We start from the raw sequence: 27,950 nt of genomic DNA, 5'->3' as shown, positions 1-27,950 counted from the left end.
GATTTCACATCAACTCCCCTTAAGATCACCTGTGGTGTTCCCCAGGGCTCTTCTCTTTCCCCTCTTTTGTTTAATCTGTATATTTACCCTCTTATCTTTGCACTCCAGCAGCTGGAGGTCACTGTATATAACTATGCAGATGACCTCCAGCTCGTCTTTGATCTTTCTCCCTCTTCTCATTCTATTTCTAATTTTCAAACTGTTATGATTTTCATCAGGGATTGGATGAGCCACAACCATTTGAAGTTGAACCCAGACAAGACCGAGCTGGTTCTCACGGGTGGCTCCTCCAGTCCCTGGACTTCTTTTTCCTTCTGGCCCTCTTCCTTTGGTCCCTCTCCCACTCCCTCCCCTACCGTCAAGACCCTTGGCATAAGAATGAATAACCTTCTCACTCTTCATTCACAAGTTAGCTCTGTCGTCTCTTCCTGTTTTTTCACTCTCCGCACTATCCGCACTGTCTCTCGTTTCTTTTCCCCTCTGGCACTAAAACTAATCATGTCTGCCCTTGTGATCTCCCGGCTGGACTACGCCAATGCCCTTTACAACGGCATCCCGGCCTACAGTCTAAGAAAACTCCAGCTAGTGCAGAATCAGGCGGCTCGACTAGTCTATGGCCTTTCCCGCTCTCATCACTCCACGCCACTTTTAAAGGCTCTACACTGGCTGCCTATTCGGCAGCGCTCTCTTTTTAAGATGGGCTGTATGGTCTTTCAGTCTCGCCAGGGAACTGCCCCTGCTTTTATCTCTGCCCTGTTGAAGGAATATGTTCCCATTAGGGAGCTCCGGTCTTCGTCCCAAGCTCTCCTACAGGTTCCCCGTTTCAAGAGGAAAAAATGGGGTGGGTCCAAATTCTCATTTCTGGCACCCACCTTCTGGAACTCCCTTCCTGCCCATCTACGTCTGGCCAAAGATTACTCTTTCTTTCGTAAGGGCTTGAAGACTTTTTTGTTCAGCCAAGCTTTTCTACTGTGAATTCAATTCTGAATTGATTTCTGTTTATCCCTCTGTTGCTGCAGTCCATGTTCCCAAAAGCGCCAAGAAACCGTCTGGTGAATGTCGCGCTATAGAAATATTTTAAATTCAAATTCATTACTATCCGGGGCGTATGCATAGGCCTACAAGCTGGAGTGCTCAAGTCGCTTCGGGGCTCAATGGCACAGCTTGAAAAAGAATTGGGGCAACTAGAACGTCAATACGCAGAGACACCTGATGCGGTCTTGCTCACCTCTAAACGCTCCAAAGTAACTGAGTACAATGAATTAGCCAACCAAGTAGTGAAGCATATGTCCAGATGCTGGCGGGCCCGATACTATGGGGAAGGGGGTCGTCCTGGTCGCGCCTTGCCGAGCAGAATTACAGACTCATGGGCCAAGCGCAGCCTGATTCAGTCAAGAACAGAAGACGGCCACACTCATTGTGATATGCCGGGATCCTAGGCACATTTACAAAACACTACAGGGATATGTATGAGGCTAGGTAATGGTCTTACCAGACCAGTCAGGGTTTATCCCGGCCCGCTCCACTGCTCATAATCTTAGGACCCTGTTTGCAGTGCTGCATCTCCTGAAAGCCGAAATGTCCGCGGCTGCAGTCCAGCTGGATGCCGCGAAGGCATTTGATTCCATGGCGTGGACCTACATGTTTGCGGTGTTACATCGCATGAGGGTTCCCTACTTTTATACCAATTGGATCAAATTGCTATACACGAGCCCAGTGGTCCGAATACGGGTTAATGGCCAGACCTCTGGAGCGATTCCAATACAGCGTGGCACAAGGCAGGGGTGCCCACTGTCACTCTTACTTTTTGCGTTAATTATGGAACCTCTGGCCTGCATTTTAAGACAAAGGCACGCCGAAGCAGCCCTGCGTTTTTGCAGCGACCATTGTCCGTGTCGCTATATGCGGACGACATGGTTCTGTATATGCGTGAGCTGGCAGTGCACTTAGACAGGCTGCTTCGTGAATACGTCAGGTTCGAATGGTACTCTGGACTTGCCATAAATTGGAACAAATAGACTGTGTTCCCCTTGATGGACAGTACTGTCCCGTTTGAATTGGAATGCCCTCTAGAATGGACGACTGAACCCCTCAAGTATCTGGGTGTCTAGGCTCATAGGGACCCTCAAGTCGTTACCTGAGCCAACTATGGCATTGCCATCTCACGATTAGAAGACCAAGTAGCAAAATGGATTAAGCTGCCACTTACTTTCGCGGACAGAGTGACGCTCATCAAAATGGTGGTGCTGCCGCGGTTTTTATATTTTTGTGTAAACATACCCATACGCCTCACGCAGCATTTTTTTTCTACGTTAAGTTCGTTGTTAATTACACTGGCATGGGAAGGTAAAAAACCTAGAGTAAAATGGGAGACGCTCACAAGACAGTACAACATGGGAGGTTTTGCTGTACCTGATATGCAGCTTTATTATCTATGCACCCAGACGCATTATACATATTATTGGCAGAAGGCTCCGCCGTATACACCGCATGTCGCAGTGGAGGCGGGTGCTACTCACCCAATACCCCTGGTGGTGAACAATGCCACGGTTCTTGAGAGAGAAGAAATCAACACAGTGAAATGTACATTTCAAGCATGGCAGGAGCTAAGACGTCGGGCCAAGAAGCTACCGCTAGAGGCACCGGCTATGCCTCTAGTGCACCATATGAGTATATCGGTAACGGGTGAGGTGGGGGCGCTTAAAATGATGCATGCTGCTGGGGCACACACTATGGGAGATATCTTTCCAAATGATCAGTTCTTGCAGCTGAAGGACTTTGTGGGTGAAGGGGAAAATGTAGTTATGCTGACATTTCTTTACATTAGACTGCGGGCCACATTGAAAACGTTGTATCCCAGTTTCCCAGTAGAGCCACCAGCACTAGAGGCTCTGCAGTCTCTGTACACTGCCCTGCACACTACAAAGCTAGTCTCCCGCTTATAGGCAGCCTCCCATCGAGATGAGGCTGTAACTGCAGATAGACTAGTTCACTGACTAAGTGGAATGCCATTCTCCCACAGCCACTGACGAGGAGGAGTGGGAACAGAGTTGCCATTTAACGGGTCAATTTGCTGCAAATGGTAATCTTAAATATATTCACTATAAATATGTCCATCAGGTATATTATACCCCTGTACAACTGTATAAATTCGGATTGCGCGATTCTCATTGCTGTAAGTGGTGCGGGACTGACAACGCAGACTTTCTGCACCTAGCCTGGGCATGTGCAAAAGTAGGAAAGTTCTGGAGTGAGGTCACAGCCACATTGTCCACCATGGTAGGTGAGGTAATCGAATGTACTATGAACATTTTTTTGTTGGCGGATGTCCTGCATGTTAAGTCTGTGCATCGCAAGCTTGTAGCGCTGGCGCTGCAGCTGGCAAAGCGCAGAGTCTCGATACACTGGGATGGCCACCCAGGACCCAAACTGGCACGCTGGCTGCAAGACGTAACATACTGCTGTGATCAACTCACGTGTTATGCCGAGAAGCTGGCCAGTGCATCCCATCCACGGGACATTTGGGCCCATTTTACTGCCTACCTGTTGGCTAACACTACTGATTGAGATTATTCATGCTTGTATACTCATGTGACTGCTCTGTTTCTTGACGTGTTTGTATTTTATCATCACCCTGAATTTGTGTACACGTGTGCCGATGGGCTCATTTGTATTCTGTGCAATATGTAATGCTGCAAAGTTGTCTCTGAGGTTTTCTTGTTGTTATATGGAAATTTCATTAAACCAATAATATAAAAAATATTCCATGTTGGAGTCCAGATGATTACAGTTGTCTCAGCCACACCATCTTCTAGTGACTCTGCACCCCGTGTGACACCAGTGCCATTTCGGTTATTATACGGTAGACTTTGCCTGTGTTATAACATCTGATATTTTTCATGGTGTGAAATTTTGTCATTTGAGGAATGTATCATGTTTGCCTACTGTTGTTTTCACCAGTTTGGCTGAACATCAAGAGACAGATTTGCTAAGATTTCACCAACGCAGCAAGGGAAATTGCTTCACTGCATCACATGAGAGGGAGAGAGAACTAGACAATGAACCAGATGTTCGACCATTTTAGCAGTCACAAATGGAGAACCCGGTCATTTGCTACAGCTAAAACAACTGTCAGCATGCACCAACCCTATTTTACGAGTCAGTAATCCATTACTGACCCTCAAAATAGGGTTGACAATCGGTATTTAGGATGGGGCGTCCAAAGGGCATCCCTTCCTAACAGAGAGTCGCAGGGTCATGCATGAATGTTTTGCGACCGGAATGCAGTCGCAAAACATTCATATTTTGCCAACTTCCTGAAGGAAGTGGTAACCCATTTGCAAATGGGAAGAGGTCGCCAAGGGGCCCCTTCCCCTTTGTAAATGTGGGCACCAACATGTTTTAAGAGCCGGCAGTGTACCACTGCAGCTCTTAAAAAATGAAAAGGTGCAGATCCCCGTTTGCCGTTCCAACCTGCAGCGGGATGGGGGTAATCAACACCAATTGGTGTTGTGGAATTCTGACACCCTCCAGCACCAAGAGAGTTAGCCTGATTCCGGCTGACAAGCATCTACGTGGCTTCAATACGCTGCGGCCGGAGCTCTGCTATATCGCCCAACGTCTTGAGGCCTCAAGCTCTGTGCTTCTCTGCGCTCTGGACAGGAGAGCGGGGTGTGGCCCGGTCTCCGGAGACTTGAGGTCATCAGTGGCAGGGCACGAGAGCTGAGAAGCAACTCGCCTGCTTCCCTCTCCTGAGACGTGTTGGTCCGGGCGCATCTTGCCTGAGGCATCTGCAAGGGATGCAGTTGCCATATTTGCCCAGCCAACATCATGGTTGGGATGCAACGCTGGGCTGGGGGGTGCACACCAGGCTTATTGAGCCTAGCTGGACTACCACCTCGCCACCAGCTCCAGTGCCTATAGGAGAGAGACTTGTTTCCGCCCACCCTCCTGACGCCTCTCTGGGGATCATGTTGGGACAGTGCTGCACCCTTTGACCTCCATGTGGTTTCAGTACTTAGGCCCCACTGCTACCAGGACACTCTTTGCACTTCTGCAAGATCTGCACTCATAGGATGTACTGACTGGCAAACCTAACGGCCTGGTGAGACATCATCTCTTGTTTCTGGGCTCGTCCTGCTTCTCTATGGCATGTGAACTATGGGAAAACTGAATGGAGAGTGGCCCTTAGACCCCTGAAGCTGACCTTCATCCTGCCTATCCTAAATGCCGCCCAGGCGTCCAACACAATTTAGCCTTCTACTGTACCCCCACTGCATATCACCCTTGAAAAGACCGGCCGCTGCAGTCCTCTGCTACCTGGCTATGAGTAAACATTGGTGAACTGGGACCTGCAGGATGCACACTACCTACCGGGATCTGTTTCTTCAGCACTAGCTCTCTCGGGCTTTCCCCCTCAGCATCCTTAAACACATAGGTGTTCACTGAGGGTTGATTTGGCTTGCATCGGGGGGTGCCAGCTAGTGAGCTCCTCTCGCACATTAGGGACTACTTTGCCTCATCCATCACCCCCATCACGCTGCAAAGTACTCATTGAGGGACTTCCATTCTCTATCCTCTGCATGCAGAGGTGGGAGTTAAGCTTATTTGGCAATCCGGCTCTAGAACTTTCATGGTCTTCTCCTTCATCTCACTGACTCTACACGCATTATGAGTCCTCCAGCACCCTGCCATGCCCTGTGGTAAATCCACAAATGATGCACAAGGTGGTCAGCACTGAGATAACCCAGTGACCTCCTTGTGGCAGAAGACTGTCCCCTCCACCGTGGACCTCCCCGATGCTCCCACAGATGCTGCCCTTAAAGTCACTTCCGCGTCACTGATCACGCAGACCTAGATGGATAAAGTTCTGCAGGAAATTAGATCTGAACTTGGTTCTCTCCTTTCAGATGTCCAGACCTGCATCACAAACTTAAGCATGAGGTCAACGAGCTAGGAGGTGGGTCAACGACCTGGAACACACCGATTCTGCCCCCTCTGTAGAGCAGGATGCCTTATAGCGCAAGATGGAGTCCTTGGAGGAGCAACAAATCAAATTGCAACTGAAACTGGTGGACATGGAAAACAGAAGCAGGAGAAGCAACATTAGCATCAGAGGTGTTCTTTGAGGAACAGAATGTGTCACTGCAGATCTTTTGCATGCAATGAGGTGGGATGATGACCGCTTCCCCACGATTCTGGATAGAGCCTATCAAATGCCCCCCCCACCTTCGGGGTGCCCCACTTGCATAAAGAAACTTAAGGGGCCCCCCTTCAAGGCACGTGGAAGGGCCCCCCCAGACTAAATCATAAGCACTCCCACCTGAGTAATGTCGGGAGGAAGTCCCCTGGAGCTTGGAGCCCTCGCATTGCGGGGGCTGCGGGGGCCTGTATTACGCCACTGTGGTGCCCAGATGCCACCCCAGGCATCCTCATGTGAGTTCACTTCTTCACTGAATTAAATTATTCTTCAAGCCTTAAGGAAGAAGGCATAACTGGTCTTTCAGGGACACTGCAGCTTTCAAAGACATTGCAGCCATTACTGTATACTGGAGTAAAGACTTCAAGCCTGTCAACGGTAAATTGAGAGCCCTCAACATTCATTATCAATTAGGGCACCCTTTCGCTATCATCTTTACATGCGAGGGCAAACTGTGAGCCATAGGCCCATTGAAGGAAGCCAAACAACTCTGAACCTGAAGTCAGGCTTGCAAGAGGACAGCCCGCCCACATCTCACTCACACTTGTACAGACCCTTGAAACCTCGCAGGACCACAGTAAAGTTTGAACACCCCTAATAGGCGCAACAGAGACCATGCTTCCTGTGAAGCCCAAAAATACATTATCCACCACCTCTGCAACCTGGGGAGGCACCCCTCCCCCACTCTGCCGATCTCTGCCACAGTCTTACTCATACAACGCAACTCACCTCTGCTCTGCCATGAACTGTGCTCCACCTTACACTACAAGCCTTGTAAACTGTATGTTTCATAACACCAAAGATCTCTCATGAACAATTTCTACCAATACTGCCATGGCGCTCCTTCATCCCTCCTCAAGCCCTGTGGGGGTGAACTTGCCTTGATTGGGTGGTCCTGTGCCCAGAGAATGCTTACAAATACCTCTGAGCTGTCCTTTATCATGGCCCCTACTGGCGACGGGGATCTGGGGCCTGTTAAACTTCCTACTGTGGCAGTGCACCCCCCTCGATACAACCCTTTGAAGAGTGGCTTCTCTAGAATGGTTTGCACATGGACGTGCTGGCTGTTCAAGGACTGAACTGGAAAGATTAGGCCCAGCTAGCCTTTCATTGTTGGTATTTATGGTTTTCTTTAGTTTCTGCTGAGGTTGTCTAGCATACAGGGAAAACTTATGATTCACTGCTTATCCTATTGCTGTGTACTCCCACATCACAATGGTAAGGTACTGGGCCATAGAGCGCTCCTATCTCTCCTATCTCCCAGTATATTGAGCTCCCCCATCTCCCTTACTTACCCCTGGTTCCCTGGGATCCATTCCCCTCCCTCATTCTGAGGGTGGTTTCCACACTTTTTAGCCACTCTGCAAAGTCTCTACCCGCTCCTCAACATCAGGACTAGAGCCCCGCATGTTAAGCTACTATACCCTCAATGTACGGTGTCTGAACACACCCAACAAACAACGTCAGATGTAGTGCTATCTTTTCCTAGTAGACCCCGATGTTATCTTTTTACAGGAAACCAGCCTCCTCAGCCATGACACTACTCACTTGTCCGGCCCAAAATACCCTATGCGTTACTGAGCACATGCCACGACTAAGACAGCCGAAGTTGAAATTACGTGTAAGGCTGCCTTCTGCTCTAAGGTCCTAAAGGTTGTGAAGGATGACAGAGTCCATTTTCTGAAACTTACAGCACAACTGGGCCCTCAGCCCCTCATCCTTATGAATTTCTATGCTCTGATCAAGCTCAGGACACGTTTCTCAGAGATATTTTGCATACCCGGTAAGCACACGAGAGAGGTGACATGGTTGTTCGGGGGACTTAAACCTGATATGGGGCCCAGACATGGATTGCAGCTCTGCATCCTTTCAAGGACCAGAAGTAATTTCACTAAACAGGACTTTACATATATGGGCCTGATAGATGCATGGCATTAAAAGCACACCGAGGTCTGTGACTACTCTTTCTACTCCCACGTGCACACTTATTACTCTCACATCAACTCCATCTACCCACCCACATGTTGTTGCGTGACTTAGATTCTGCTTGCATTTCTGATATATCGATCTCAGACCATGAGCACTTGGAGATTACATTGGCCAGAGCAGAGGATCCCACTTGCACCTGCTCTCGATGGCGTCTTTCCCCACAACTACTGAGTGACCCAGTCGATGTCACATAGATCCAAAACGAAATCTCAGCTTACTTCGCTGCCAATGCCCAGCCTGAGATTTCAGGGCACGCGCTCTGGGATGGCTTCAAGACCATCATATGGGGGGCCATCTCTTCCATTGCCTTTGCCCATACACTGGAAGCCAAGTTGGTTGAGTCGGGCCTAACATCTGACATTAAGACCCTAGAATTCTGTGACCATTCTGCCCCATCTAGATGTAACAGACAACAAATGGCTTTACTGAGAGGCCAACTGAGAGCCCACGCCACAAACAAGGCTGAACACTCATTGTTGGCTTTGAAACAGAGATATTACGAAGGCAGAGACAAAGTGGGGACACTACTTGCATGTAAAGTAAGCCAACAAACCGGACGTATACACATATCTAAGTTCAAACTTAGGTTTGGGACCTGGGCTATCAACGAACGGGCAAAACAACAAGTGTTTCACGAGTTCTGTCCATCCCTTTATACTGGGGACAACACACCTCAGAAGACAATGGACTACTATCTTAAGTAGCTCCTGGGAGCCCCTGTACACTTGACACTTGGAACTCCTGGAAGCCCCCATCACCCTGGCTGAGTTCCAAAGATCCCTTGGAGAGTTACCAGTGAGCAAAACCCCAGCCCTGGATAGTCTTCCAGTGGCATTCTATCACAAATTCCTCCCCCAGATCCAGGACAACATGCTGTCCTTATTTAATACGTTCATTGCAGACACAGGGCTCAGCCATGGTGGCAAAGGAAATAGCACTAATTCCAAAACCTAGTAAGCATCCCTCTCTAGGTGCATCATATCGCCCAATAGCTCTATCTGTCAAATACAGATGACAAGATGTATACAAAGATCCTTGCAAATAGGCTGGAGTCATACTTCCCTGGTCTAATTGACATAGACCAAGTTGTCTTTATTTACCAGCGACAGGGAGCAGACAACATTCCTTGTATCTCCCATCTGGTAGAAAAGACCCACCGCCACAATATCCCCGCTTGTCTGTTTTCTCTAGGCACAGAGAAGGCCTTTGGTCGTGTCAGCTGGCCCTTCTTAAAGGCTGTCCTTAGTAAGATCAGTCTTGGAAAAGGAATGATATCGAAGATAATGGCATCCTACGCTTCTCCCATGGCCACGATCTGTGTTAATGAGCAAGCCTTGCATCCAATCCACCTGGAGAGGGGCACCATAAATGGCTGCCAGCTATCGCCTTTGCTCTTTGCCATAGTTGTTAAACCCCTAGCCATTGCTATCCACTGATGGGCAAGAGCATAAGGTTGCCCTGTTTGCAGATGACCTTCTGTTCACACTCACTCAACCTGTAATCTCATGCCCAGCCCTGATAGGTGTTTAATGGCCTTCGAAGAGGTCTCAGGTTTTAAATTTAACCTGGCAAAATCTCATGCCCTGAACTTGACAATTCCTAAGTTGGATCTCTCTGCTCTGCAATCCCTCACCCCCTTCCACTGGGCCCAGCACTGAATCAAATATTCTGGTCTCAATTTAACTAGCTCGCTAACATCATGGAGACTGGCCAATAGGCCAGAATATCGGCCTTCGGTCCTGGACGATTTACGTAGATGGAAACCTTTATATGTGTAGTTTGTGGGGTGTCTTTATGCTGTCAAATGTTTATTTTGTCAAAAGTACTCTCCCTATTGCAGACCCTACTCACCCCAATTATTCGCCTCCAAAGGGACATAACATAACAAATTTTATCTGGGGAGGGAAGTGTCAGAGATTATCAAGCACAATACTGATGCTTCCCAGAGATCGGCGGTAACCCAGCCTCCTCTAATATTATCGGGCGACCCATCTCCATTACATGAAAGCAAAAAGCATTGGTACCATATCAACCAGGCAGTGGCATGCCACCCCCTTTGGAACTTGGATTGGCTCCCATGGGATACCAGAGATGTTCAGAAGTAGTAAATCTGCCCCTGTGTTAGTTGGTCTTTTGAACTGAAAAGTGCTCAAATAAAAGATTTCTATAAAATAAAAATGAAAAGATAGCTCTTCATTTTTTTTTAATGCATCCTATTTTCCTTTAAAGAAAACGGGCTGCATTTCAATTTAAAAATGTATTTATTTAAAAAGCAATCACATACATGGTGGTCTGCTGACCCCAGCAGATCACCATCCCTGTGATTACAGGCTATTCCCAATGAGTCACAAATTGCGACCCACCTCATGAATATTGATGAGGTAGCGGTTGCGACCCCATTGGGGATCACTAGATGTATCTGAGACACATTAGTGCATTGCATTTTACGAGTCCCTAATTACGAGACACAAAAAAACGCAATTAGAGACTTGCAAAATGTAATGGCCGTGCCTCTGGCCCTATATTTACCATGATATGGCACAGTTCTGCTCTATCAAACTGGTGTCGCACTTTGGGTGCCTAGGGCCAACGTAGGCACACATGCGCCAGCTCTACCATGGCGTAAGGGTGCCTGCGTGGTGGTGAGGATAGTTTTTGCGCAGGAAGGTATATCTTCCTGTGCAAAAACAATGCTTTGAGGCTTATACCTCAGTATGTGTGCTGCAGAATGCACCACACAAGCAAAGAGAAACAAAGATATTTCTTGCTACGCCAGCTTTGTGTAGGCACACCAGTTTGGCACAAACTATGTTTACAAGGCTCTGTAAATATGGGTTTGTGTCAAAACACATAGGTGGATGTACGGGAACACCCATGCTTCACCCAATTTACACCTACCTGATGCAAGGTAATGGAAGGAAGCGCCACGAGCTACTTTGCTTTGCTTTATCTTTTTTTTAAAGTCATGCAAAGCCCTGCAAATCAGGCTGTGCGTGGTTTTGTAAATCACTAAATAGATTTTGCATTGGGGCTACACCAAAAAAGTGACACTACCCAGACGCAAAATCTTAGTAAATCTGTGCCTAAGTACAATTTGGCGCCCAGGTGAAGGGATTCCCCGAAATGCATTGAGGCATGTTCTGAAATTGTTGAACCTGGCACTTGAAAGTAACTTTTTGTCTTGCAAAAGTGTTTCATCTTTCTTGCATATGAATGTTCGCTGACCGATTACTTAGATACGTAACAATTTCAATATGACTTTTTATTTGAGAATAGTACAGCATACAAGGCAATATCACTATGATGAGTGTGCTCTCTTGTAAATCTTACACAAATCAGCATGACGCACTCATGGAGCAAAACGTGGTACTTCTGACATCTGGGTCTTGTTTCAAAAAGGTAACTTACATTTTCGAGTACGTTTACTGCTTTTTCGCTATTCACAAAATGCGAGTGTAAATGTATTTCAAAAGCGTAACTTTTACTTGGGTTTCGTGAATAGAAAAACATTAGTAAACTTACTCAAAAGTGTAATTTAGTCAAAAGTGTATGTTACCTTTGTGACCTTTGGACTCCATTCTAAGCCACTTACAAAACATTGCACCCAAGTCTATGCATAAAGATGAAAAGAGAAGTAGCCATACCACACGTTGACCATCAGATAGACAATGTAACAATCCTTGTAATATTTTGGAAAATGACAATTTCAACACTTTTTTAGGAACTGACTTTAGTTTTACGAACTTGCTAGGCATTGAAAATAAACGTGATGTTGAGTTTGGCTAAGATATATATTTATAGAGAAAACAACTTGACATTAGAGAAACAACCAAAATCGAATAGAAAGGTGAAATTTATAAGCGACATATGATAAAACATAAATAAGGGTAAGATGGCGGAGTTGAGGTGCATTAAGTGTTCACAGAAGCACACACCTAAACGCATGAAAGGTGCACATGAAAGCCTGAGTAGTATACAAGTAGAATGTATTTACCCTTGTATGTGGAGCACCCATGTTTTCTGCTTCTGGGATAGCTCCTCTAGCTGGAGGGCTGTTTCTCGGAGCTTCATTGCGATGACGTCACGCTCCAGCTTCATCTCCCGCATGGTGATGGAATGGCATCTTTTCTGCTCGTCTCGCTCAAAGTTACTCCTAGGAACAATATATTATGTTCACCTCAGTGCGATATTTTCAAGAAAGTATTAAATTATGCAAACTCGACCAGCAATTCTGAGGTCTTGGGAGAATTTGCATTTGAAAAAGCTACACGCTGTGACAAGCGTATGATGGCCAAACACTATAAAACACAACACCCAGCTTCAGCCAATTCTTAGCATAAACCTCTTCCATAAAAATACAGACAGATTTTTCATCCGGTGTCAACACATCTCAACGGGTGGTGGGAGTGGGGGTCTCTTTATTCTGGATTAAATATTGAAGTACTTTAGCAAAGCATGCAAGCTTTATGGGACGCCAACAATGTAAGGCAAACAAAAGACCTGGTCTCTATGGCGACATAAACAACTATGTCAACACAGAGCACAAAGCTATTTTGTGGCAAAGCCAACAATAAAATAAAACATTGTAGCAGATGAAATTAAAAAATCAGCAATAAATAAGACCAAATGACTGCTTGCCTGTCAATGAATCAGCTATTTCAGATAATAAGTAAAGGGTATTGCCTACTGTTCTCTAAAGGAATGAAGCTTCATTTTCTTTTTGAATGCAGGTGTGAGTGAGTGAGTGAGTGAGTGAGTGAGTGAGTGAGTGAGTGAGTGAGTAAGTTAGTTAGTTAGTGAGTGAATTTATAAGCCGCCTCTTGGTTTTGGTCCTCAATGCCTAAAGCTCTGGACAGAAGGGAATAGATGGAGCAACTTCTTGCTGAATTAGTATGGATTGCAATAGGATCATAAACTTGAGACCATTTTTCTGCAGATTGAAGTCCCTAAAGGATAAGAAGTTACACACCGACACTAAATCGTCTGTCTCCCGTTGTGGTGCATAGGAAGTTCTGGATTCAAGGCGGGGTTTTAGCCAAATGCCTGCTAAGGAGCAGTTTCCCAGAATCCGATAAGTTACACCTGACATCTTTGGTGTGGTATTCTCTCAAAGCATTTTACCTTCTCCCCTGCGTTGCTGAACTTGTTCTTGTTGGCATTAGAACTCTGTGTGCTTTCCCCTGCTAACCAGTGGTAACGTGCTTGTGCTCTCTCCCTTAAGCATGGAGAAATTGTCATACACCTAACTGGCACTTTTAATTCAATTATTCGTTCCTAGAAAATGGTACTAAATGTATCTACATCTTGTAAATTAAATGCTACTAGTGGCATGCAGCACTCACTGTGCCACCCACTAACGTAGCACTGTAAACAAGTCTCAGGCCTGCCACTGCACCCTGTAGTACAGAAATTAAACTCACATTTTGACCTAGAAAAAAACCTTTTACCAGGCCTAAATCGTCCTTTTAAATATTGCTAAGTGACCCCTAAGGTAGGTTTTAAATGCTGTTAGGGACGGGTGCATTGTATTTAAAGAGTTTCATGTGGGTTTAAGATTTACATGTCCTGTAGTGAAAAACTCCTAAAGTAATTTACACTACTTGCAAGGCTATCTCTCCCATAGACTAACATGGGTTTACCTTATTACATTTAGTAAGTGATCACCTTTGTTTGGGACAAGATGAATAAATGCTGTTTCCACTCAAATGAATTGTAATTTTAAATCCTCTTTAATAGTAAATTTGTATTTTAAGTTTCTATTCTGAAAATACTGCTTTTAAAAAGTTGGTATTTTTCTGCCTAAACCAAATGCGTCTTTCTGCCAGTTTCATATGGCAGTGAATGTCTTTCCTGTGTTGTTTTGTGGATTCCTTACAGACATTTGGATAAAGGGGACTTGGGAGTGGGGCAAGGGGTTGCTCTTGTGAGCAGTATGCCTTGGGTGGTTGTACTCAGCCCTACCTGAGCTTCAAACAGTAGCCTCAGGGATTGTCCACCCTCTTCCTAACTTCAAAGGGCTGCCTGCCCTGCCCTATGAGTCCTCCCACACACCCCATGGACCACCACCGCCCCAGGGCTTTGCCAAAAAAACCTGGGGGCACCCGGCCCACTGCAGCCCTGGGGACCGCCACCACCCTGGGGCTCTGTTTTAAAAAAATATATTTGTGTGGGGGGCTTGAGCCCCCCCACATGCCCCAAGGGACCATCACCTCCCCAGGGCACTTAATATTCAAATTCGGGGTCCGTTGTGGACCCCCGGCCCCGGGGACAACCACCTCCCCTGGGCATTAGAAATTAAGGGAGGGGGCCGTGCGGCCCATCTCCTGGAGCCCTTCATGGCCCTGCCCCCCCCCCCCCCAGGGCCGGCTCCTGCAATGTCCTGGGGTGCCCACCCCCGGGATATTGCTGTTTGCTATGTCAGGGCGGGAGCACGGCTACCGCCCTTCTCATAGCAAACTTGCTTTGGTTTTTGGAGGCGAGAGCAGGACACCTGCTCTTGCCTCCAAAAACCAAAGCAGATTGCTTTTGTGCAAGGGGAGCTGCATGTCAGCAGCTCACCTTGTCCGAAAGCACTGCTGGCTCCTGCAGGAGGCGGGGAGCCAGTGGGACCGTGGTGCATTTGGGCTCCCCCATGGTCCCCAACGGAGAGGTCAGACCCTGGGGGATGGGGTCCCCGGGGGCCAATATTGGTCTGAGGAGGGGCACCACGCGGCCCCCCTTGTTTTTTTAATATGATAAAACAGTGGCAAGCCCCGGGGGATGGGGTCCCCAGGTCGTATAGGACATAATTAAAGCAGATCTTTTTTTTGTAGCGAGTATGGAGACGCAACTCCAGGGCGGCTCTCCGCCCTGGTAAATGCTATGGCATTGCGAATGCAGCTTAAATAAATAAATAAGTAGTAAATAATGTAAAAGGTGTTTTATTTGTGAAGATGTTTTCAAAAGGTATTGTGATTGAAGTTAATGACAAGATTACAATTGATAGAGTTGTTAATATATAAAATTAAAAATTAATATTTAAAGCTGAAAAGTGTGATGTGTTGAAGTGCATTTAGTGTGTGCTTTTGTTTTGTGAATTCGCGCTGGGTGCACGAATCCACAAAAAAAAATGTTTGTGTAAAACAAAATTATAATCAGTATTATGTTATAGTGTGGCTCTAAAAAGAGCCCTTGTTTTCATTGTGACTTTGTTATACCTACATGTAAGTGCCGATGCAGAGCTTTAGGTCGTTGAGAAAGACTTTGTTTCCCTGATCTGTAAAGTGCACTCCATCACTCCTGTAGATGCCCTCCATATCAAAGCGTAGATTGTTGTTATATTTGGAGCCCATCCTATGGTCGCTAAGATAAGCAGAAACCGCTTTATTGAAATATTGTATAGCTTTCTCAATCTGCGTACATAATTGATTTGACCACTTCCATTTCTGTCTTTGGCATACGTTAGAGTATACAAAGACAATTTGAGGTCAACATCAATTGTGCAAAGGTGTCCTTCATTAGCATTTCCAGACCTACCCCAGTCAATGTGCCTTGGTCATTGCCACCACAGTGCCCAGTCATGAGGTCAGGGGGTTGGAGATGCAAAGAGGTTTTAACCAAAGGCATCAATTGGTGCCACTTTAAAGCTAGGTCTTTGTCAATACCTCTGCGTTCAGCATACCTTTTGCACCAGAAAACATAGCTGTGCCCAACAATCCACATTGTAAGCATCTTGAAGGGATGTCTGAAAGTAATGAAAAGATGTCTGTAGCTGAGGTAGTCAGATGGTAGAATAAGAGATATGTAAAATGGTGGCCAAGATGCTGTCTTAACACCTTCAATGCTAAGGCAATTCCTCCAGAGTGCTGAACTCCTTTAAATACCATCGTTCATGACGAGCTCAGCTCGTCATAAGCACACGACCAGTGTACTGCATGACGAGCTGAGCTCGTCATGAGCATCGAAGGTGTTAAAAAAGTAGAGAATTGATTGGCTGTTTAAGAACATTGTACATTCAAAAATAGGGTGCATGTTACTGTCTTTAAAAGGCATGTTTCTTATTGGTTAGTAAAAAATGTTTGAAAGGTACATTAGATAGGATAAACTCATACTTTGGTAAGTCAACCACACCTGTTGTTTGTATTTGCAACAAGGGCCCCGATTCACAGAACTAACTTAAGACAAAATCCTAAACTTACTACTTTTGGTATTCACAGAAGTTAGGATTTTGTCTTAAGTTTGTCTTAAGACAGACTTAAGACAAAATCCTAACTTAAGTCTGTCTTAAGTCTGTCTTAAGACAAACTTAAGACAAAATCCTAATTTCTGTGAATACCAAAAGTAGTAAGTTTAGGATTTTGTCTTAAGTTAGTTCTCTGAATCGGGCCCATTGTGTGGTGAACTTGAAAATATGGCGAACCTGTGAGTTCAGTTGAGTGTCCCATGAACTGTTACTATGGAAACTGGCATTAAGCAGAATGGGAGTAGGGTTGAAACTTAACTGTGGCATTAAAATGTGAATTTGAAATTTATATAAAAGTAGTTTGTTATTACAGTGAGATTTCTCAAGTCAATGTTATCTTTAGAAGTGGTGTGTTATCAAAAAATGGTGGTAAATTTATTTGTAATATATTTTTAACTCCGATATGGATTCGCGCCCATCGCTTTGCTGCACGGTGGAGTCGCTACTTCAAAAATTTCCTGAACTAGTTTTGGTACTTTTAGAAGTCAGTTAGTAAGGGTTGATATGTCTAACCAATAGAAATGTGTTTTAGAATTTGAAATAATCAGGGAAGCAATGTGATTTGTTACTTACATGAATATGTGTGGGGAAAGAGAGGGAAACTTTACCATTACTGGGTTTGCCTTGCTGAGAGCAGTGTATTACATTGATTGTGTGCAAAAGAAAATCCTTTCTGACATTCTGATATTTCATATTCTACAAATCAATTTGGAAGGTGAGTTATACATTTGTGAGGTGTATTATGTGTTAGCTTTATTTTTAAAATAAAAAAGTATTCATGAACTTTGATTTTTGAAATATATTAATAAATGTAGAGATGTTTATTATAGTTTGTTGTAATGTAGTTAAACGTTGTTTGAAATAGATTTTTATAGTATTATGTGTATATTGGAATATGGATTTGGATTTGAATATGGATGTTACAGTTTGCTTTTACTTTTCATTGGGTAATGAGAATTCATTGAATTTAATGAACTGATGGATTTTTATATTCTAAATTGATGCTTCTTGATAACTCGTATTGTTTTTAAATATTGATGAATGTAAGATTGCTAATGCTTTTAAGATACTTGTTATTGAATAAAGCTATTTTTGATTGATTGATTAAAGTAGTTTGTTTTAGTGTGTGGATATGTATATTTGTAGAATACCGCATAATTTTAGCTGTTCCTTTAAACTTGGAGGTGGACTCTGTCTAATGTTAAGGTGTGCATGGAGTTCTGTGCCATATATGTTTCTACTTGTATATAGCAATAACAATTAAAAAAATAAGAAAAAATACTTTTGGGACATTATAGTAACAAATTAGCATTTAAAAAAACTTATGAGAGAGGCAAGATGGTGTCCGTACCGGACGCATAGGAGGATCGTTCTGTGCCCCTGCTTATGGCTATCGTTCAGCTAACCGTTAATGCATTGCCCACTCACCTACGCTAGCGTTCCTGACCTTCAGACCAGAAGCGCGAAGGAGGCGGCTAGTAAGCTGGGCGCTTTCCGGTGCGGCTGACGAGCGAGTAAGGAGAAAGCTCGCTGGAGGCGGTGCTCATTTTTTGATTACCCGGGCTTGGGCTCGGAGTGGATAGCCCAGCGGTAGTCAGTGGAAGCTTTGACACTCAGCTACGGATTAGCTTTGTCTGCAGCTGGTGGCGTTGATACGAGACCGCTGCTTCAAAGGCTGTTTCAGAGGCTTGTATGAGGGCGAAAAGGAGCGAACGAGGGGGGAAAGCATTTGGAAGTATCAGAGTACAAGCGCTCAGACAAACTGATATATTGGCGGCTCATTGGTGGTGCTAGCATTCTGAGGTACCCCGTAACAGGGAGCAGGGAGAGTTGCAGAGTGAGCTGCCGCTTTGACATAAATACTGATAACATTGATACAGTTGAAAGCTCTGTCAAATATGCCCCCAAAGGGAAACGTGGAAGACCCCGGGCTCAGGACAAAGAGATGGCGAACATAGAGAGTATTAATTTCGATATGGAGGCAAGAGATACCACGGGTGAAAGCTCTGGGAAAACGGTGAAAGATATTGGCTCTGGTGCTGTTTTGGAGTTTGCCCCAGTTAAACATAAAGATGGAACCGAGAAAAAAATTCCAAAAATCTTCTGTGCTACTAAGGAGAAGCGTGAAGGTAAACTGCCTCTTCCCACAATCAACGACCTTACACAAGTAGAAGTACCTGAGACTTGCATGCCTTGTTCACAGAATATGGCTCCCTCTAGTATCCTGAAGGTAAGGTCTGGTACCGATACTGGAGTGGGAGACTGTGAATTAAACCCGGGCGGAGATGGTGCATGGGGGAGGATGCCGGTGCAGAAATGGAGGGAATGATGGTTACACTTGCAGCAGTAGAGATATCAAACTGTCAAGGCACCCTCTCACATGCCGCACCCGATGATCAAACGGTGATGCCTGACACAGAATCCAGTGATTTTTTTTCACTGTCCGAACACTCCGATGCATCAGGAGACAAGTTGGAGTTACAACATGCAACACGGATGAACCTTAATGATGGTAGTGAGCACAGCAGCTCATTCCTCGAACACACTGTGGATCTCAATGAAGAGCAGTCTCATATTGTGTGGAAAAAATTACACCTAAATGGAGGTAAAGTGGCAGATTTTCCGGAACATCTGCAGCCGCTAGGGGAAGAAGAGATTTCCTTATCTCTGTTCTATCAATCCATTATGTCTCATTGGGCTGAAACACGTGAAGAGAGCCAGAGATTCCAGAACAAATACAAGAAGCTACAGAATTCTGTTCGACGATTGTCTAAGTCACAGGCTGATTTTGTCTCTAGGGTCAGCAAAGCTGAAACACGGATTTCCAATTTAGAGGACGAGCTGGCCCATCAAAAATCCAAAACTGCTTCCATACAATCGGTCAAGAATGATCTGCAAAGGAAGACGGCCGATATTGAAAACCGTGCTCGTCGGAATAATTTGAGAGTGATCCAGATTCCCGAGGGGAAAGAAGGACAGGAACCACGGCGCTATATGGTTGAACTCCTTACGAAATCTTTTCTGGGACTGTCCAAGTGGGACTGGGGCCTTGAAATTAAGAGAGCGCATCTCTTTCCGTTTAATAGTCATTTGGTGGCCGGTCCTAGTAATTCCCAACGGGAAGAACGCCCAAGAGCTTTTTTAATTGCATTTAATAGCTTCCTGGCACGAGAGGATATTTATCGTTTAGCACGGCCCAACAAAAAAAGATCTGGAGGGGACTTTGAGTTTTTTGTGCAGCCAGATTTTTGTAGGCAAACGGTTAAACTTAGATGGCAGCTTTGCGAGATGATATCTAGATTTCAAGCTAAAAATGCTCAAGCATACTTGTTGAATACAGCAAAATTGAAAGTAATCTTTAAGGACCGTACACATCTATTTTCTAGCGAAAGTTCAGCTAATTAATTTTTTTAATCAATTTAAAGGGCCTGATGCTTGAGCTAAAACACAATATTGTGTTTGCTTTATGATGGTTAGCTGATCTTGGTTGTTATTTCTAATTTCTGTATTTTTGTGTTTTGAAATAGGGCATAGGGGAGTACGATCACCTGCATCTACAGGACCATGTGTCCTAAAGCCTTGAGCACGGAGGTGGGGGAAAAGGGTTACAAAAATCACAGTAATTCAAGCAGGCAATAAAACTAGATTTACCCGGCTGGTTTGCCAACCAAAATGCGATGAAGTTTTGGTCAATATGATGGTGCTAAATTTTTATTATGATGGCTAAACAAGTTAAGATTTGTTCATTAAATGTTAGTGGTCTTAATAATTGGCACACAAGTAATAGAATTGCTGCAGAGCTGCGCAGCATTTCTCCAGAATTGGTTTGTCTCCAAGAGACACATATTCCTTGGTCACAGCGTGTAATCTTAGAAACGCTGGGGTTTTCTTTAATAGTGGCTTCTCAGCAAACATCATTGATTAGGAGGGTAGCGATCCTTGCCAAACCTAATGTAGTTACTGTGGGCCAAAGCTTAGCTGATAAAGCAGGGAGATGGGCTATTGCGGAGTGTCTGATAGGGGAGAGTAAATATAACTTATGTACAATATATGGTTCCAACCTGAATGATGCTTCGGCTTTAATAGAATTTAATAATGAACTAGCAATCTGGGGGACACCTCTCATAGTTTGTGGAGATATTAATATATCTTTATCCCTTGACGAATTGAAGAAGGGGCCCCGGGACTACAAAGGGCGTAAACCAAAAGTGTTTAAAGCATTATATAATCTGGTAGCAGATTTTGGATTAGTTGATGCTTGGGGCCATTTAAATGCTGGAGATCCGGGATATACTTATTATTCTTTCCCTCTCAAAAAGTTTGTGTGTTTAGACAATTTTTTCTTGTCGGCTTCGTTAATTAATGGGCTTCAATGCAAACTTTGCCATGAATAACATCCGATCACTCTCCAATTGTTCTTGGGGTTCCTGTTCTCGCTTTTTTCACCTCCAACCTTAAACTTTCTATCGACCGGAACTTGTGTTTGAATGAAGACTTTCAGAGATATATGTTGGACTGGACTAAGGAATTTTTTTCTATTAATCGGTCTTCGTCACAACCTGCAATTGTGTGGGATTCATTCAAAGCATGCTTTAAAGGGGAGGTATTAAGTTTTGTGAGCTATCAGAATAGGAAGAGAAAGCAGGAGATGCTGGAGTTATATGCTAATTTGAGGGATGCAGAAAATAGACTAATTCAGGGGGTTACTGCATGTATAGGCAATATACAAGAATTAGAGGAGGCTGTGGAGCTAGTGAGGTCCAAAATCAAGAGAATTTGGAATATGGCTAATGCCAGGAAATACCTGGTCCATAAAAAACAAATACCCGAATTTGACGAATCGGTTGGCCGGTGTTTGGCGCTTCGCCTATGTATGAAAGAATCTGGGCGACGTATTAAGGGGATGAGGGATAATGCTGGTGTACAGTGCCAGGACCCTAAAGGGATCTTAGCTATTTTCCAACAGTTTTATTCAGAAATATATACGCAGATGCTACCTCCCAGTACACTCACTCTAGTTAGCAGGGATTGGCCCATTGCACATCTTGAGACTATCAAAAGGGAGAAGTTAAAGGAACCGATCATTATGAAAGAGTTGGAAGCTGCTGTTAAGGGACTAGCATTGGGGAAAGCGGCTGGACCCTACAAATTACCAGCAGAAAAGTTGCTTTTTGGGGTATTAAAGAAAGATATGTTATGCACATTTAGGGCTGCACAGAATGGACTGGCCCATAAAACATGGGCAGAAGCCACCATTGTGGTTTTTGGGAAAAAAGGTAAAGATCCAGAATTGCCGGGCTCTTATAGGCCAATTTCATTAATGAACTGTGAGAGCAAAATATATTCAAAAATTTTAGCTAACCAACTCTCTCAAGTTATTACTCCTTTAGTGTCCCAAAATCAATATGGTTTTATTCCTGAGCGCAGCACAGTAATACATGTTAATAAAGTGGTGACGCTGTTTGATATTGCACAGACGGAGAAGCAGGATTTAGGCCTTTTTTTATTGGATGCTAAAAAAGCATTCGACCGTGTGGAGTGGGCTTACTTGTGGGACTTGTTGTCAATGATGGGGTTTGGTAGACGATTTATAAATGCCCTACAAGTTTTGTACACTGCAGCGGTCGCTAGGATTGCTTCAATGAGCTTACTCTCTGAAGGGGTACAAATCACTCGAAGCACATGGCAGGGGTGCCCTTGTCCCCCATTATTGTTTGCGTTATTTATAAATCCATTTGTAGAACAACTAGGCAATAATTATTTGATCAAGCCCTTCATGGTCTATAATGTATCCTATTAAGTGTTTGCATACGCAGACGATATCGCTGTAACTACCTCTGACCCTGTTCTAGCGCTCCAAGAGATAGAACGGTTTGCAGATTCGTTTGGTCAGATTTCTGGCTAAAAACTAAATGACGCTAAAACACAGGTATTAATTACTGACCAAGTGACTATGCAAGATGCACGAGTGGTAAAGGAAGTGATGTATCTGGGTATTTAAATTAGATCATCTATGGAGGAATTGGTTAATGTTAATTGGAATTCGCTATTATGGAGTATTCACGATTCATTAGATAAGTGGTCCAGAATGCAATTTATTTTGATTGGTAGAACCAATATTATTAAGATGTACATTTTACCTAAGGTGATGTATATTTTCCGAGCTGTTCCGCTGGAGATTTCTGTGGCACAATTGCAGCAGTTACAGTCCATCTGCTCCAAGTTTCTTTGGGTCCCAGATAAACCCAGACGAGCCACGAAGTTTCTGATCTTACCTGTGGATTGGGGGCTCGCCATTCCCGACTTTGCCCTTTATTTTCATGCTTGTTTTTTTGTTAAGAATGCAGATTTTATTAACAGGAGAAGATGTGGGCAATACTGCGGAGGCTCCGTCCATTTTTCAGATTTTGTTGGATCCTGAGGCACGTCAATGCTTCCTCAAACAAATTGATGGTAGCTATTACAAACGCACAAGGTTTAAGGTCCTTATGTCTGCTTTTAACATGTGGAAAAGAATATGAAAGTATTGTTTAGTGGAAAAATTGTCTTGGTATTCCCCAATTAATGCAGTAAATATTCTTCCTCCTATATTTTGGGATACCACTGCTAAAGAGTGGAGGGCAAAGGGTGTTGTCCTACTTGGTGATTTCTTTTGTAACAATGGTTCCCTGATGTCTTATGAAGAATTATCCCTAAAGTATAATTTGCCTAAAAAACTATTTTTTTTAATTTCTACAGCTTAGAGACTTTATCACCTGGAAAAAAGTTAGATCGGACGTTAGCTCAGTAGTCACTGCTGTCCAACGACAGGTTAAAATCGGGGCAGTCTATCTATCTATAAATATTGTTATCCTGTAAAAAAGGATGATCTTGATGAATTTAATATCAAATGGGCTGTGACTCTGGGCATCGAGAAACTGAGTTTAAAGGATGCTATTATTGTTTCTAGGGAGACTCTGCTGTCTGCGAACTTGAAAGCTCAATGTTTCAAAACCTTTTTCAGTTTATATTATACCCCGGCACGTATGATAAAATGGGGAATTAGGAAAGATGAAAAATGCTTTCGACGCCAGAGGGATAATGCAGATATTCTGCACATTTTTTTTCCATATGCTTGTTTGACAAATTATATTTGATGCATTGAGCAATTTATCTCTAGAGTAACAGGGGTTCCTACTGTTATAACACCCGTAATGATGCTTTTGGGTATAGGACCGGAAATTGGCAAGGGCACTCCCCTAGATACACACAGATATTTTATTTTTATTGCAATGACTATTGCTCGACTTTGTATTGCTGCCGAGTGGCAACAGGTTGAACCTCCCACCTTTGAACGATGGAGGGCTAAGATGTATAATTTATTTTCGCTAGAGTTTAGTTTGTGTTCGGTTAAAGGGATCAAGAAACGAAACATTTGTTTAGGCATTTGGGGGATGTTTTCTGATCATATGTTGGATTGAACAGATTTTGATTTTCTAACGTATGTATAGGCCCATTGAAGTACTGTGGAAAAAACAAATAAAAAAAAACCTATGAAATTCAGCGGAAAAACCATAGGTTACAGGGACGTTATAGTTAGAAATTAGCATTTAAAAAACCTTTGAAATTTACTTAAAAAACCATTGGTTTCAGGGACATTATAGTTAGAAATTACCAATTAGCATTTAAAAAACCTTTGAAATGCACTGATGTCATCAGTGATGTCACGAACCATGTCATGAGTGATGTAATATGTGACTTCATCAGCAGTGCATTGTGGAGGCGTGAGTTATAGTTAGCTCTACTAACTATAACAGACGAATTTCTCTGGGTTTGTACGAGTGAAATGTCCAACTAACTATAACATCCCTGAAACCTATTGTTTTTTCAGTGAATTTCTATGGTTTTTTTAAATCCTAATTTCTAATTATAATGTCCTTGAAACTTATGTTTTTTCAGTGAATATACATATATGTGTGTGTACATATGTTTATTTATTTATTTATTTATACACATGTGTGTGTGTGTGTGCGTGCACATGCGTGTGTGTGAGTGTGTGCGTGTGTGTGGGTGCGTGTGTGTGTGTGTATATATATATATTTTGCATGGCAGGGCACAAATTATAGCTACTTTTGGGCATGAGTCATAGCTACTTGAGATAACTATGGCTGGTAAATTTTAGTGGTTTCTTAAGTTTAAAATGTTACATTGTCACTGAAATTTTCACCTAATTATAACGTCACATTAACTGTTGTTTTTTTTTCTCCAGTAAATAAATATATATTTCTTCCCATTACTTAAAGGTCACTGGCAGACCTGTGCATCAAAGGTCAACATGACAAGCGTGACAGTCAGTCAGATGTCATTTCATCACTGTAACCCGTGCCCGATGGCTTTCTATCAGGATTGGCTTACCAAATGGTGTAGGCATCAATAACGAGTTGTTGACAAAGATGACTTCTTTTGCACAACTTACAAACAGGGGAACACAGAGGTGGGCAAAAATAATCTTTATCAAGTATTAAAGAAAGCACCATCCGCCTCTAAATGAGGCTGTTAGCATTCTTTGCTTCTCTCCGATTGGTGATTAGTTTTGCCCCCTCTAAGCCCACCGTAACACATACCTTTGAAGGGTCAGTCACTGAAATATCAGGGGTTGTATTACAGATGGTATCACTTGAGCACAACGGGTGTTCGCGCCTGATTTGTGCGCCCTGGGGCACTTTGGTATTATAGAAGGGGGCGCAGCTGCTTGTGCGTCCCCTTCTATAATAATACGAAAATGCTGGTGCACTTAAAACGCCAGCGCTAACAACAGAGGGCGTTCCCTAAATTGCCTAGAGGTGTGCCCTGTACAAATGAGGAAATTCCTTTGAATCTGCGCCTGCACAGAGATGGTCGGGCAGGCAAGATGGCCGCTGGCAGGCTGTAGGGAGAGGACGTGTCTCTCCTCTCTCCCTGGTTCTTCGAGGAAAAGATGAAATATATATGCAGACCGGCGCTTTAACAATCGAATCCCCCTGATATACACGGAGATACGAGGATATGGTGTATGTGCTTGGGCAAAAGGACAATAAAGACAACAAAGATCTAATCTCAGCGTTTCCAATTATAGCTGAATATAAGCTATACAGAAAAGAATCAACCGCTCAGACTGTGAGGACGGCGACGGAGTGGGCACTGACATGCTCAACCCAGCTGCTAGCTAAGTTCACTGGCTGGAGTCGATTGTACTATCAAAGAGCACTTGCAATATTGTCTAGCTATTGGGATATGATGGCTCCGAAGATATCAAAGAATGTGAGAGAAGAGAGGGAGAAAGCTGCCTGGAGCGACTCGGATGCCCCGGCGGCTAACCTCAGAGCGAAGATAATGCTTCGGAGCCAGGAGGAGCGCGATAATCTTCGTGCCGCCGACCAAGATAGAAGCGCTGTCAGAAATGGTACAGCTAGAAGCATGACCGAAAGGAAGAAGAAAAAGGAAAAAAGCAAGGCAGCATCTAACAAGAAATGCAAAACAGGTGGTAAAGCGGCTGAACAGGCAACCATGAGGCAGCCTATGGTTTACGAGGCTTTTTTACCTGTCAGTGCCGGCGTCCGCGGGATATCAGTAAACGCGTCGGCTCCCGGAGAGCTTGCTGTGGATGGCTCAACCTCCGCCCCTGCTTCAAAACATTTGGATCAAGACGGCGTCCTGGTAAAGTTTGTGTCAGAACCGCAGATTAAAGAGGACTTAGCTCTGACAGTGCCGGTAAGCTTGGAGGTAACGGTCACAGCAAACGAGCAAGGGGCGGGGCGAGACGCTTCAAAGCAGTCGGGAGAGCCGGGAGGATTAACACTGCAGGCAGATGACGCGGAGAGGGGTGAGAATGAGAGTGTTTCACTGGAAGGGGAGAAACAGGCTGTATCAATAACGTCTGTGAACCAAGTGAACACCAGAACTCAAATGGAAGTAATATCAGCACGACAAGAGCAAGGGGCAATAAATAATGGCAATTGTGTGGTTGAAGAGGGGACAGTCTCTATGTGCACGGACAACGATATGGCATCAACAGGGGAAGTAAGAGCAGGAATACAGGCTGAAGTCATGGCTCTTACTCCAGAAGATAACATGGGGGCGGGGTCTACTCAAGGACTCACTAAATCTGGACCCACGATAATAGTGAATGAGATGGCTATTGTAGATTCTGATGATCTTTATTCAAAAAAAGGAGGCCAATCCAACAGGTACCCTTTGGCAATTCCAGGCTCACCTTCCGATGAATGTTTTTTCTCTGTGAATGAGGGCAAGGAGGAGGAGGAGGAGGAGGAAGAGGAGGAGGAGGAGGAGGAGGTGGACGGGGAAGAGGAGCTGGGGGGAGGGAGCACCTCTGTAGCCTCCTCAAGTTCTGTGGAGACAGAGAATGATCAAACAATGTCTGGATTAGCGACAGAGGCAGTAGCCACATCAGAATCTGGAGAGGGTTCGGCTCAAAAGCTATCTTCGAAGCGTAAGTCAAAAATTTTGACAAAAAAACGAAGGAAATCAAAAAATATTTTAAGTCCTATAAATGCTGATATTGCAAAGCGATTGGATTGGGATTACTCTGCGACGTCTCAGTTGTATCAAGAGACTGTTGGGGTGGCAGCATATAGAGTTATGGATACTATAGAGACATTAGAGCAAGATTCAGAACAAACACAGAGGCAGAGTCAGAGTCAGTCTCAAGGGCAACCACCACTTAAAGGGTTCGAAATGATGTCTTCAATGCTGAAGCAGATACAGACATAGACGAGAGTGGAAAGCCGCAGAGCCAGGCAGGAAAGTAAAAAGATACAAGCATCTCTACGTAAATTGAATAAATTATACGCAGATTTGTCAGGGAGAGTTACGGAGGTGGAAGAAAGAACCGGTATGTTAGAGGATGAAATGAAGAAATGGCAGGAGTTCAGGCAGGAGCAGGAGAAGACTACATCAGATGTCCTATGGAAATTGGAAGATTTTGAAAATAGGCAGCGTAGAAATAATATCAGACTCTTGGGTATTGCGGAGGGGAAAGAGGGGCAGGATGTGAGATCATACGTTATTGAGTTACTCAAAGGTGCGCTCCCTGGCATAGAAGGCTGGGACTGGGAAACTGAGATACAGCGTGCGCACAGATTTCCATTTACACAGAGAAAGGGGGATACATCAAACAAACCTAGAGCAATACTTATATATGTTGGTAACTATCTGCTGAGAGAGGAGATAATGGCAAAGGCAAAACCACAGGCCAAGTGTAGATATAAGGATGTTGAGTTATTTGCTAGGCCTGACTTCTGCCACACAACAGTAGAAAGGAGGTGGAGAATGCGGGAATTGATTGTGCCTTTTCAGAAAATGGGATGTGGGGCGTACCTGATGTTTCCTAGCAGGCTAAAAGTGGTAAAGGATGGACAGTTTAAAATTTTTCATTCTGAAATTAAAGCTCAAGAATTTCTGATATGGTTGAAAGAGAGCAACCCACAGTCACAGACACAGGCCGATAAAGAGCGAGTGGTAGCTCTGGTGGCGCAAGGAAGCAAGAAGCCGTAAAAGCACACA

General features: G+C 44.2%; 1 protein-coding gene across 2 annotated transcripts in view; it reads right to left on the bottom strand.

Annotated features, from left to right (window-relative positions):
* The window catches only part of LOC147728409 (uncharacterized), a 98,299-nt gene that overhangs the window by 36,152 nt on the left and 34,197 nt on the right, over positions 1 to 27,950 (bottom strand). For both annotated transcript variants that reach the window (XM_086963281.1, XM_086963282.1), the window contains exon 4: positions 12,183 to 12,341. In XM_086963281.1, coding sequence (XP_086819407.1) covers positions 12,183 to 12,341 — 159 coding nt within the window. The remainder of the gene's footprint in view (positions 1 to 12,182; positions 12,342 to 27,950) is intronic.

The sequence above is a fragment of the Lissotriton vulgaris genome, chromosome 3_1 (assembly GCF_964263255.1).
Source record: "Lissotriton vulgaris chromosome 3_1, aLisVul1.2, whole genome shotgun sequence".
In the NCBI taxonomy this organism is placed as follows: Eukaryota; Metazoa; Chordata; class Amphibia; order Caudata; family Salamandridae; genus Lissotriton; species Lissotriton vulgaris.
Note: the sequence above shows the minus strand (reverse complement) of the source record. Positions and strands in the feature narration are given on the sequence as shown.